The sequence below is a fragment of the Lytechinus variegatus genome, chromosome 4 (assembly GCF_018143015.1).
Source record: "Lytechinus variegatus isolate NC3 chromosome 4, Lvar_3.0, whole genome shotgun sequence".
Lineage (NCBI taxonomy): Eukaryota > Metazoa > Echinodermata > Echinoidea > Temnopleuroida > Toxopneustidae > Lytechinus > Lytechinus variegatus.
In genome coordinates this window covers 51642916-51655916 of record NC_054743.1, presented here as the reverse complement: position 1 = coordinate 51655916, position 13001 = coordinate 51642916, and the positions used below count along the sequence as shown (strand labels likewise).

The 13001-nt window shown below is 43.4% G+C and overlaps 1 protein-coding gene across 5 annotated transcripts in view; it reads left to right on the top strand.

The window, feature by feature from the left end:
• Window positions 1-13001, top strand: part of LOC121414279 (transient receptor potential cation channel subfamily A member 1 homolog) — a 61576-nt gene that overhangs the window by 42448 nt on the left and 6127 nt on the right. For all 5 annotated transcript variants that reach the window (XM_041607403.1, XM_041607401.1, XM_041607402.1 and 2 more), the window contains 6 exons: window positions 8053-8186; window positions 8598-8927; window positions 10200-10352; window positions 11130-11238; window positions 11617-11708; window positions 12478-12696. In XM_041607403.1, coding sequence (XP_041463337.1) covers window positions 8053-8186; window positions 8598-8927; window positions 10200-10352; window positions 11130-11238; window positions 11617-11708; window positions 12478-12696 — 1037 coding nt within the window. The remainder of the gene's footprint in view (window positions 1-8052; window positions 8187-8597; window positions 8928-10199; window positions 10353-11129; window positions 11239-11616; window positions 11709-12477; window positions 12697-13001) is intronic.

Sequence of the window (13001 nt, the reverse complement as noted above, 5' to 3'; positions counted from 1 at the left end):
TTTTTTCTCTCTCTCCAATCCTCTTTCAGTAATCAATGTTTTGTCCCTTTACATATTTATGAGACTATGATTTTCTATTCATCTTGCTTTTCATTTGAGTTATTTTGAGCATTTATGTTCTTTCAAAAATCTCTTTCTGAAAATTTCTTGTATCTACTGTATCTTAGACTAAGCAAAATCAATTTGAAAATTTTGTTTTTGTTCTGCATGTAGATGCAGATTTGCATTGTGATTTTAACACCTAATATAGTGTGATGTAATGCAAGTTAATTATGAATCTAATGATGACTCTGTGTGATATTTTTATATGCACTAGTGATGTCTTATATCAAAGGAATTTTATTTAACCTGTCAAGTATTATGTATGGTTGTATTGTGCTCTTATAAACAACAATTCAGTTGAAGCTTTGATTTACTTCAATAACTCCATACATCTACTTGATTTGCTAGTTCAGCCCTCTGGACTGCCATACCCGAATAGAACTCCCAAGGATTTAAAAAGCGCGAGCGCGCCCTCTCCCGTTCAGGCTTACTACCCATGATCACCGCGCAATTAGCGTCCATCTTCCTCTTTTGCTTTCGGCAAGCCACCTGTCAAGACGTGCTCAGATAAGTCTCCTAAGAGCTCAAATCTTTTTTGAGCTTTGGTATATTATTTTCGCTTATCTGTGGTGCATTCTCCCTTTTAATTTCAATCTTTCCATTTGTGTGTAAGATTGTGTTCAGAATTTACAATTGGCGTGACTTTTTAGACGTGTTTTTGGTGACACTTAAATTGTTTTTCTAACGTTTGAGTTCTCGTCGCGCCGCATCGCTAGCGCGTTCGCGAGGCACCGGGCTTGGCCTGCCTACGTGGCAGCAAGCCTTCACCACCTGTCATGGTTATTGTTCTTCACGTTCAAAGCGTGGTGGCTTTTGGTGCCGTTTTTGAATTAAATTTCTAGACAGCCTCTACACTTTGTTGTCGAGGGTGTTATTGTTATTTCTTTTTGCAGGTTGGGATCTTCAACTCTGTTCCTTCCTTGCTTTCTGGAATTGATTTATTAAGATTTTCGTTTGATTATTGATTGATTAATTCTTCAATTCTCTTTCCTTTCTGTTCTGAATAAATTTCTTAATTGATATTTTATTCACAGGCGGATCTTAAAGCTCAATTCTTTTTTCCTTCTGTTCTGAATAAATTTCTTGATTGATATTTTATTCACAGGCGGATCTTAAAGCTCAATTCCTTTTCCTTCTGTTCTGAATAAATTTCTTGATTGATATTTTATTCACAGGCGGATCCTAAAACTCAATTCCTTTTCCTTTCTGTTCTGAATAAAATTCTTGATTAATATTTTATTCACAGACGCTTCGGGGATTGTTTAATTCGGCTTACGCAATTATACCTGATGATTGTTTGGTTATTCAATCCCCCCTAAAAAAAAAAAAAAAAAAATTTTTGTTCTTTACAGGTGGGGTCTCCTTCCTGTTAGAAATTTTTTTGACCTGTCCCGGAATTGTTTTCTTCGTTCAATTCCCTCTTCCCTCCTAGTCTTATATATTTTTTTATTTCGACAGGCGGGCTCTACGATTCCCTTTGAGGATTTACTGTGTCGTTCTTCCTCTTGGAATCGTTACTAGAGACGTTCCTCCTTCCTCCTGTTCTGAATTTCTTTACCTTTCCACAGGAGGTTACTTTTTTTTTCCTCTTGGAAATTATCGTAAAATTTCTCTTATCTGGAATTATTTGTCTCTCAATCCCTTTTCTTCCTGCTCTGAAATGCTTGTTTTTGTGTTTCTTCGCAGGTGGAAACTTCGTTCTCTTCTGAACTTGCATTCATTTTCTTACAGGCAGATACCTAAACTATTCTTAGGTTCTTCTTCCTCCCTACCCCTCCCCTCTTGTTTTGTTCTGTTTGCTCAAACAAACTTCTTTTAGGAGGAGGGAAAGACCACTCCGGTCTCCACTTTTAATCTAAGCGAGATCTTTGTAAAAAAAAAAAAAAAGAAAAAGAAAAATTCTTGTTTTTCCTTTTTCAGGGTAGAGAGAGGTATCTTTGAATGGGACTAACACAGCCCCAGAGGACCTGGTGCCCTCCACGGGGACCGTCCCGATTGCAAGTTACAGAAGTCGGCCGCCTCCAGGCGAGCAGGAGGGACGCCGCGGTGAGCGCCCAGCGGCGGTGAGTATGAGGGTGCGTCGATCAGCATTCCGAATTTGCGGTCGGATGCTAAGAGAAGGAAGGCCGAGACTGTGGTGCCACGGTCTCGGACAAAGGAAAAAGTGGTAGCCAAGGCTTCCAAGCCTAAACTAGGTCCTGCCGCCGCAGCACCCATAGGGCTATGCGACCCACCGGCTACCGGGTCACCAGAAGTCCGGAGGGAGAGTGCGGTTCTCTCCCCCCGGCACAGGTCAGGATCTCTGCCGTATAAGTCGTCCTCCGTTGACAGCATCGGGAGAGATCGCCCAGCCCCTGACCGCGAGAGGCGTCACACAGACTGTAACCACAATCTGATCGTGACCACAATCTGACCCCGTCAGATTCGGGTGAAGTTTCGTTGTTGGCGGCCGCCCTGCCAGGGGCGGCAAATCGTAAGAGATCACCCGTGCCTCTTGTGCCTTCTTCTGCTCCGGCCACGCCGGCGGAGCCCGCAAAATAAGAAGAAGAAGAAGAGGTCGAAGGAGAGGTCGGCCAGCCCTGTTGCCATGGGCATTCCTCCTTCAGACCCTCTTATCGGTGGCCAGATGTTACAGTCATACATGTTATGCTGCTATATTCTGCTACCGCGAGAGGCGTCACACATCGGGCTGTGACCACAATCTGACCCCGTCAGATTCGGGTGAAGTTTCATTGTCGGCGGCCGCCCTGCCAGGGGCGGCAAATCGTAAGAAATCACCCGTGCCTCTCATGCCTTCTTCTGCCCCGGCCACGCCGGCGGAGCCCGCAGAAAGAGAAGAAGAAGAAGAGGTCGAAGGAGAGGTTGGCCAGCCCTGCTGCCATGGGCGTTCCTCCTTCAGACCCTTGTGTCGGTGGTCAGATGTTACAGCTATTCATGCTGCTACATTCTGCTACCGCGAGAGGCGTCACACATCAGACTGTGACCACAATCTGACCCCGTCAGATTCGGGTGAAGTTTCGTTGTTGACGGCCGCCCTGCCAGGGGCGGCAAATCGTAAGAAATCACCCGTGCCTCTTGTGCCTTCTTCTGCCCCGGCCACACCGGCGGAGGCCGCGAAGAAGAAGAGGTCGAAGGTGAGGTCGGCCAGCCCTGTTGCCATGGGCGTCCCTCCTTCAGACCCTTGTGTCGGTGGTCAGGTGTCACAGCTATTCATGCTGCTACATTCTGCTTTCGAGTAGTGCGGGTTCACCCCACCCTCGACGTCTACTCACCCCGCTGATGCCCTGAGCATCAAGCGAGACAAGTGGGCAATAACCACCAGACACCCGAGAAATCCTCGAGCGATTCTGTTAAATCGCCAGCCAGTGCACCGACTAACCGGGTGCCCCGAGATCGCGTGTGCTTTCCAGCATTTTCGTCGATCTCAGAGCACGTGTCCCAGCCGACACGCGGGGCCACCCCGGCGCTTACTGGACAACCCCCCGGTTCAGTCCATAGAGCGAGACTCCCTTTACGAGGACAACCCCTATCCCGCGGTCGACTTTTCAGTAAGCGCTCAGGCGCTGCTTGACAAGTATCTACCTCACATCTACCCTCCGAGCGGGGGTATTGATGAAGCAAGGGAGTCCATATTTTCTCGCCCCGCCTCTTCAGGCGCTCCGAACTCAATCGGCCGAATTGGGGGTCTCGGAGAGTGACGGGGTCGCTCTAGACGAGGCGGCTCCTACGACGAGGAAGCCGCCAGCTCCGTGGGTGTAAACCCACCCCCGCTCTGCTGCTGCCCGGAAGCGCCAGGCTCCGGCGCCGCCGTCTCGAAATTTTCAAGCCTCTCGAGGCTAGCGAGAAGGCAGAGGCAGGGGGGGGGCGATTATTATGCAGGTACTCCCGAATTCGCCCTCTACGTCAAGCTCACATACGGCGACGACTCCTTCAGCGGTAACTCCCTCCATTCTTCCCCCTAAGCGGGCCCGTAGATTGGAGGTATGAATCTCTTACATACCGCATGCCGCACTTCTCTCGTGAGAATGTTTGGCTGCTTTGAGAGGACAACCTATCACGTCCGCGGACCGTCCGCCCAGGCGACGGGACCGTCGCTTTTCTGGCCTGAACCTCACTTTCTATTCGAAAGTAAGGGTGCCCTGTCTTACTTAGCTCCTACCCTTGCAACGCCAGAGTCAGGGCTAGTACAGACACCCGTTCTCCAGCGATCGCCGCTGAAGAGAGGGCGACTCTGATATGAGCACCATCACCGCTCAGCGGTATGTCTCACTATCTCATAGCTCTCCGAGCTTATGAGTATGTATATCGGATCTGAATGTCACGGCGATTAAAAGTTCTCCTGTGCTTAATAATCGCTATGCCTTCACCACCCGGTGCATTATGGTTATGTTAACCTATTTGTCTCGTATTCGGGCGGCTCGTACGAACCCTGCCCGAGCTGCCATCACCGGTCGTCCCCCCGGACACCGCCGGCAGCACCCGCACCGAATACGTGGAAGGAATCAGCTTTTCATATGCTAGATATCCCTCCTGTTGACATTCACAGCTGTTCCCCGAGTCTTTCCCGGTTGGGTAAACATCATCTCGGAGGAAAGTAACCGCCGTACATCTCATGAGATTGTTGGCTATGTACGTGCGTTCAAACTTGTTTGAAGCCCCAGGATTCTCTGTCGGCATTCTATGCCTACTTTCTGGGCACACCCACCGTACCGGGTCGGCGAGTTCACACCAAACTGTACACCGCCAGACCATCGGTCGAGCTCTAACTGTCTATCTTATAGACTGCCCTCTATGTGGGTCAATCTTGCGGGCGTCTCCGCCGCTCCCTCCTTGTGCGGAGTGGTCTACGGTGGATGTCTTTACCGTGCCCGTTAGTCGAATCGGCTTCTTTCTTAGAAATTTTTTCACGGCACACTCGAGTCGCCCCGCATGCTGCTTTCATCCTCCTTCCATGCAAGGCATGTGGCCAGGGTCACCGCACGACCGAGGATGATGTAACAGTGGATGGATGTATGCTTATGCCTTCCTAACCACGATCACTACGACCCGCCTTCTCTCGGGCCGACTGTGGATGAGCCTCTCCATGTAAGTGATTTACTTCACTGGAGTTCTTCTTTTAGAAATTTAGATTCTCATCCCCCGCTGCTTAGGGCGTCATTTTTGCCGCCCCCCGCAGCTTTTTGGAGCTCCTTATCTTACCGATATCGGACTGTTCTACGCTGCCGCAACTGGCGCCGGCGGTGCTCGCTCTTACGATCACCTGAGAAACAGGCCTTGTGACTGTTTTCATAAACAACTGGTTCTCACCGCAGACTGATGGAAATTTTGTGATTACTTCCTCAAGTCTCCTTCGCTTGTTTCTTCAAGCGAGGACTTCGACACTCTTAGCCAGTTTCCGTCCCTAACTTGATAGGACAGGGCCGTTGCTACCTCATTCGATTCCGTTGGAAATGTAACGGTTGAGGTATCATATCTGGCGATGTCTGTTCGTTTAGAGCATCTCTTGATGGTCGTTTACACGTAATATCGTGACAGATTTTTTTCGCCAGCTCCCTCTGGCGTACACTTGCTGCTGCTAGGGATTCCCCCGCCCAGCGGACAGCCATCGCAGCCTAGCCTCACGGGCTCTCTCGGCGATGGTGGCTTGAGCCAAGCCACCTCTTCCACCGCGGGCACTGCACCCTCAGATGGGTGCTTCAATCAGTATGGGAGAAAGGGGATCCTGAGTTCTCTCTCGATCACTCGGTCTAACACACTTTTGTCATGATGTGTACCGCGCTGTATCCCTGACACGCCCGGTTGAGCTGTTTTGACCAGACTGCTCTATTCTACATAGGCAACATGTCCGCGGCATTCCTTATTAACAGGATGGCACTCAGTCGCTTTCTCGACCCTTGTCTGCCTTACGAGTGGTTTTCTTCCTAAATCCCTACTCTCCGTCGTTCCTGGTCCCCTTCGGACCACTAGTAACTTTTTACCACAGCTCTCTATCAGAATTCTGCAGATTTCTGCCCTCACGCATTTGAGACAGATATCGAATTCTGGGCGCTTTCTCCCACGCGGAGGTTTCCCCTACAGAAATTTCCAAGCTTGCGGGAAGCGTGCGACTAGCTTGCGCAAGCTTGCGGCATGCTAGTAACTAGCATGCGGTTAGCTTAATAAGCGTGTGATATGCGTGCAGAGTAATAGTTAAGCGATCTTTTAGCGAGCAGGGACTGTTCGCTAGCATGCACTCGCTTATTAAGCGAGTGCCCTGCTAGTCGCATGCTAGTTACTAGCAAGCGGCACGCTTAAATTTCGGTAGGGGTTCTGAGATATCTCGCCTTCTCAGATTGGTCGATTGATCACTTACTGAGCCTTAAAAGCTTCAGTTTTCCGATCACGATTCTTGTTGAAATTTTCAACAAATTTCGATTCTTACGCTCTAGTCAGCAGGTGATGTTGTTCTCCTGACACTAGGCCGAGGGCCCATGATACTTAGTATTCCTGAGTATACAGGGCATTCCTCTCGAGGACATTTTTGAGGGCCGCCTTTTGGCGCTCAACTAACTCCTTCACTTCTTTCTACTTGAAGGACATTCCGTCCAGCGAGGCGAGATTTGCTGCTTCGGCGCTTAAAGCAGCTGCGGCTTTTTCCCCCTCTCCCTAAATTTCGTTGTTTTTGTTTTTTCTTTTAAATTTTCTTAGGCTTACAATTGAAAACATGCCTCCCTACGGTTTGAGTCCGTGCTGGTCTAGCAAATCAAGTAGATGTATGGAGTTATTGAAGTAAATTATGAAAATACTTACCTGATTTTCTTATTTACGAGATAACTCATACATCTACTTGATACCCTCCCACCGACCCTCCGCCTTGCGTAGCAACATGTTTCAACGTATGGGCTTGCGAAAGGTGAGGAAGATGGACGCTAATTGCGCGGTGATCATGGGTAGTAAGCCTGAACGGGAGAGGGCGCGCTCGCGCTTTTTAAATCCTTGGGAGTTCTATTCGGGTATGGCAGTCCAGAGGGCTGAACTAGCAAATCAAGTAGATGTATGAGTTATCTCGTAAATAAGAAAATCAGGTAAGTATTTTCATAATTTGAAATATTAACTTCATATAGAGCTAGTGGGCTGTCAAAGTCTTTTTTATTTTAATATTTTGTGACTGATTAGACAATTTCTTACAATAATTCTTAAAGACTGCTGTTACTGATCTGTTTTCTTTCATTTTGAGATCCTAGGTTTTAACAGCTCATTGCCCATATGTATTTCTTTAAAAATTGGCAACTGGATTTCCTGATATGTTTGTATAATAGGTTCCTGGATTTACATGTATAATATCATTTGTTTCAATGATAAATGGCAATTTGATGAAAATTTATTACCGTAGCAGTGTTGTTTTGTAGCTATAGTAGAAAAAGTATCTTACATACAGAACAGGGCCCAAGCCTTGTCTATAATCATCATAATAATAATTCAATACTTATATAGTGCCTGTCAAAATTTCTCTAAGTGCTTTACATCACAAAACCTAAATACTTAACTTGATAAACTGAACTCTCTTATTTATCAAGTTAACTACCTTACATAGCTTAACATCCAACGTAACTACCTTACATATCTTAACTACCAACTTAACTACGGACATATCAACTGTAAAAATTATAATATTTATGGAAGAGATATGTCTTAAGCGCTACCTGAAAGAAACTTAGAAAAGAATGAGATCTTAAGCTAGGAAGCGAGTTCCAGAGTGTAGGAGCCACAACTAAAAAGGCTCTGTCGCCATGGGTGTGGGAGGTTGCCTTGGGAACAACTAAAAGGTTCTTGTTGGATGACCGAAGTGACCGGTAGGGTTTGTAGGTGTTGATCAATTATGCTCAGTGACTGATTTTCACTTTTACAAATTGTTTATTTGTATCATTCATACTTGATTTAATAATTTTATTTATTTTGTGAATTCAACAGACAACCTATCAGAGAGTGGGTCTGATAGTTCAGATAATTCGCCATTCAAAGACAATGGTACTCTACGGGACAGTGCAACACCATACACCACCAGTTCTGAACTCATCAGGAAAAACCACCCTCTTGTCATAATGGTAAGTTCCATCTTGGTAAGCCTTCAATGGGAAGATTGGGTTCTTCCACTAGAAATGGGGTGGATCTGATCATTTTGCTTCTTGAACGTAGACACACTTGTGAGATTTAGAATTAACTCCCTGATCAGTGACTCTTCTTCCATCTTAATCCAATGGTTCATGCAAGAAGAAATTGCAGTAAATTGCAAATTTCTGTTGCAAATTTATACTTATAGATCAATTTTAAGTATAGCACATCAATTCATACTCCTTGTTGTAAGTGAACAGAAAATATGATCTCTGTGGATACATTCTCAGAGGCAGATTTGACTATTGTCTAATCTCCCCCTCTTTACAAACATGGCTGACGTTTTGTCTGGTGAGTAGTCATAGAATCGGTATTTAATAGGCTAATCCTTTCCTTCTGAATAGGTGAGATCGAAGCGAGAACAGCTGCTCGGACATCCTCTGGTGACCAGCCTCCTCAACCACAAGTGGAGTAGCTATGGTCGATTCTTCTACTACTCCTCCCTCCTCTTCTATCTCCTCTTCCTCACCGTCTTCACTGGATACCTGGTGGTCAACCCTCCACCGTTCTACTTCAACGTCACCACCGATGCGGACGGCAAAGGCATGGTGGTCTTCCAGTTTGATGGCAATGCGCGTTGGATGTTGTCCTACAGCAATGCAACGTTCTTTCTATTTGGGGAGATAGGACACTGGCTCATCATTGGGCTTGCTGGGATAAATCTACTGAGAGAGGTAAGTTTTTCAAGCAGATTTTGTTGGTGTTTAACGAATATTTATACCTCGGTCACATTTGATCTATGGCGGCCGTACGGCAAGTCGAAAACGGCCGTTTTAACATTTTTTGTACCAGCTCCATAGAGGTGGTTTGAATAAAATTCAATAAAATGGCTGTTTTTTTACTCTCCGTAGAGCAAAGAAGATTACACTTAAAGACCCTATTGGGTGCGGAAGATGTTGCATCACCATATTGGTCAGATATTATTGAGGAAATCACATTACCATGTATTCACCAATTATTAGCAAATGGTAAATGGAAGGGATTTTCTACCTGATTGCTATTAAAGAAAGCATGAATGCTTGTCAGCAAGCAACCAGAGGTCCGACGGCTTAGGGTCCTCTCCAACGGACCTGGCAATGAGGATTTAAATGCCTTTATTACAAAAGGGCATTAGCGCACCAATTTTTGATCGAACCCGGGTCACCCCTGCTCTACCGACTGAGCTATCGCAACTCCTCAAATCAAATGGATGTAGACAGTATTGGATTAGACCATGTGGGATAAGACACAATGGAAAGTAGGCAAAGCATGTAAAGATCAATGAGCGATTTACCACACAAATGAAAGTTCCTTGCTCGTCAACTTATTAATATTTTGCTCATTATGCCCCTTATACATGCCTTTTATGGCCAAGTCGAAAACTTTTAAATGCCAAAAGCAATAAACATTTTCATATTTAAGCAACCATTTGACCATGTGGAATAAATAAAACTCTCCCCAATAGTTGCTGAAATTTGACATTTCACATCTTTACAACCATGTCCATCTATTTTCCATATTTCCTTGAAATTGTTTTGATTTTACAGTAGGTGAAAACTATCTAGAAAAATAAAAGAATATTCTGTTCCTTCTTGAATCTGAAAGATCGATTTTCAATTGATGTCACACAGTCCCACATGTAGTCTTTAATGTAGGTTGACTGAGTTTGACATTAACTGAAAACGTTCTCGAGAAAGATGGCAATAATCTTCACTTTCTTCATAGTTTCCTTTCAAATCACAATGACTTCACAGAAATTAGATGGGTATTTCATGGATGCAAAGATGGGAAATATGAAATTTCAGCAAATTTGGGGAAGATTTTTTTTTTCTTATCCAAGCCTGTTAGTCCTAATTGCCCGTTTATTAAATTTATATGTTGTTTTTGTTTTTTTTTTTGGGGGGGAATAAACTCAGGATTAATGTATTTACAATCAAGTTCTTTTGAATGTACTTTCTTTTTTGCAGGTGGTTCAGATCTACCATCAGAAATTGAACTACCTTGACTTTGAGAATCTGTTGGAATGGTGTGTCTATGGTCTAGCCATCCTGTTTGTAGCACCCATCAGTCCAAACTTCTACCCATATGGAGACAATACAGGAGAAATCAGGGTCAGAGAGGCAAGTATTCCATTGTGGTTTCCCCCTATATCCCTCTTCTTCTATAACACGCAAACAAGAAGGGAACAGGAACCAGAATGGCATTAATGGTGCTCCTGCTTTTTGGTGGTAATGATGCTGATAATGATGATGAGGATGATGATGTTAATGATTATGATGGTTGTGGTATTCGTCGTCGTAGTTGTGATTATGATGGTGATGATGATGTTGGTGTTGATGATGATGATGATGATGATGGTGATGATGATGATGGTGATGATGATGATGGTGATGATGATGATGATGATAGTGATGATGATGATGATGATGGTGATGGTGATGATGATGATGACAAAGATGGTGATGATGGTGATGGTGATGATGGTGATGGTGATGATGATGGTGATGGTGATGATGATGATGGTGATGATGATGATGGTGGTGATGATGATGATGGTGATGGTGATGGTGATGATGATGATGATGGTGATGGTGATGGTGATGATGGTGATGATGGTGATGATGATATTAATGATGATGATTGTGACAATGATAATGCTGTAACTGCTGCTTTTGCTGATGCTTTCTATGATGAGTTTATTTACTGACCACAATGTTACCCGAGACCAAATTACATTTTTCGCTATTAGACTCTCCCCTAACGACTTGTTTGTTTTTAGGTAGCTGGTCCCAATCGTATTTTTCGTTTGAAATACTTCACTTTGATCACATTTCTCCAAGCAGATTTATTTGTAGTGACTGGTAATTTCATGAGATATTTTTCTTCTAACCTTTCAGGCATGGCAATGGCAGTGCGGTGCAGCAGGCATCTTCCTAGCCTGGATCAACCTCATTCTCTTCATAAGAAAGTTTCCCCAGCTCGGCATATATGTTGTCATGTTTACAGGTACTTTGTCTTATTGATTTACTATTTTTGTTCGGATTGGTGTGTCATAAAGCTGGTTGTAAGTTACGAGCCACTTTACCAATGATCCTTTCTTTTGAACTAAATCAACTATCATTTACCACAAAAAAGGATTCCTGTTATGCAGAAAATTTCTATTTTGGGGAATAGAGAATTGCCATTTAAACTCAGTGTTCCTATTACTGTGAAAATTTATGATATTTCTTGACATTTCTAACTGATTGACAAACAAATAAAGAAATTCATTTCTGGCCTTAATGCCCTTTAGCAATCTGTGAACTTGGATTACATATATGACTAGATCTGTCCTTTCTTGTAAAGAAATATTTGCACAGATTTTTATCTTTTGAATCATTTCAGATATCTTGAAAACCTTTGCCAAGTTTGTGGTTTTATTCATCCTCTTCATCATTGCCTTTGCATTGGCCTTCTATGCACTCCTTATGAATCAGGTTTGTAATCCATTATATTATACAAATAATGCACATAAGCGTGTGCATGCAGGGCCAAATAATGAACGATGTGCGAGAAGAGCCAATGATGCAGTATATCCATTTGGCGAGTCGAGCACAGAGTCCATTAGTAAGGTCCTCTATGCACAAGAATGTGTGTATTATTTGTTATATACACCCCCACCTCACCCTTCACCTGTGTTACTGAGTTGCCCCGAATGCTATAGTTGATCTAAATTCTAGATGATTCCAGATCTCGGACTATCCTGTACTCTGACGTCATTGGGCAGGATAGTGCATTTTGGATGCAACAGTGCAATTCGCTGAATATCATGTGATCCAATTTGGTCCAATCAGTCTTTGGAGTTGTATAATTCTTATTGTCTTGTAATTATTCAGTAACCCGCATGTAAAAAGTGATGTTTGAAAGAAATCCTAAATACCAATCACAAAGTTTTAAATTTTAATGGCATTTATTCATTATCATTATCATTATTACTATAATAATAATAATTATTATTAGTAGTAGTAGTAATAGTAGTAGTAGTAGTAGTAGCAGTAGTAGTAGTATCATTAGAAGTATTTTTATTGCTGTTGTCATTCTTGTTATTTTTAACTGTATTGTTGTAATATTGAAATGATATCAATATTGTTATTCAATATATTAATTGAGTAACCCGAGTGTTTATGACATAATTTATTTTTCAAAGGTGTAATCCAAGTGCCGACGTTGTGTATTAAATGTTCTTTCTGATTTCTCTATTTTCAGTCTCCATTCAACCGCATAGAATACTCTCTGGTGAAGACGTTTGTTATGATGATTGGTGAGTTTGAGTTTGATTCAATCTTCCACACTCAAACCTACCTTGATCAACCTGATCTCACCCAGCAAGAAGATTTCCTTGGGAATGTCTACTACGAGGGCATCACCTACGTTATCTTTGTCGTCTTCGTTGTCATCATGTCAATCATCATTATGAACTTACTGGTGTGTCAAGTTATAAGTTTATCTGAAGATTGGGTAGGGGGGTAAACAAATAATAATAAGAAGGGCTTCTTACCTCTATAGATCTCGGGTCCGTAAAGTTTAATTTGCATATATCATACAACTGAAGTGATTAAATGTCATGAAGCTACATGCAAAGATTATGTTCTCATTTTTGTTGCTCATACCATGCTTGAGAAGCGTCTTAATACAACACACTCCCCCTCCAAAAAAAAAAAAAGTAGGTATTTCAATTTGTTTTAGTCAGCGGATTGAATTGAATTTAATTTTGATGTAAACCTGGGAAT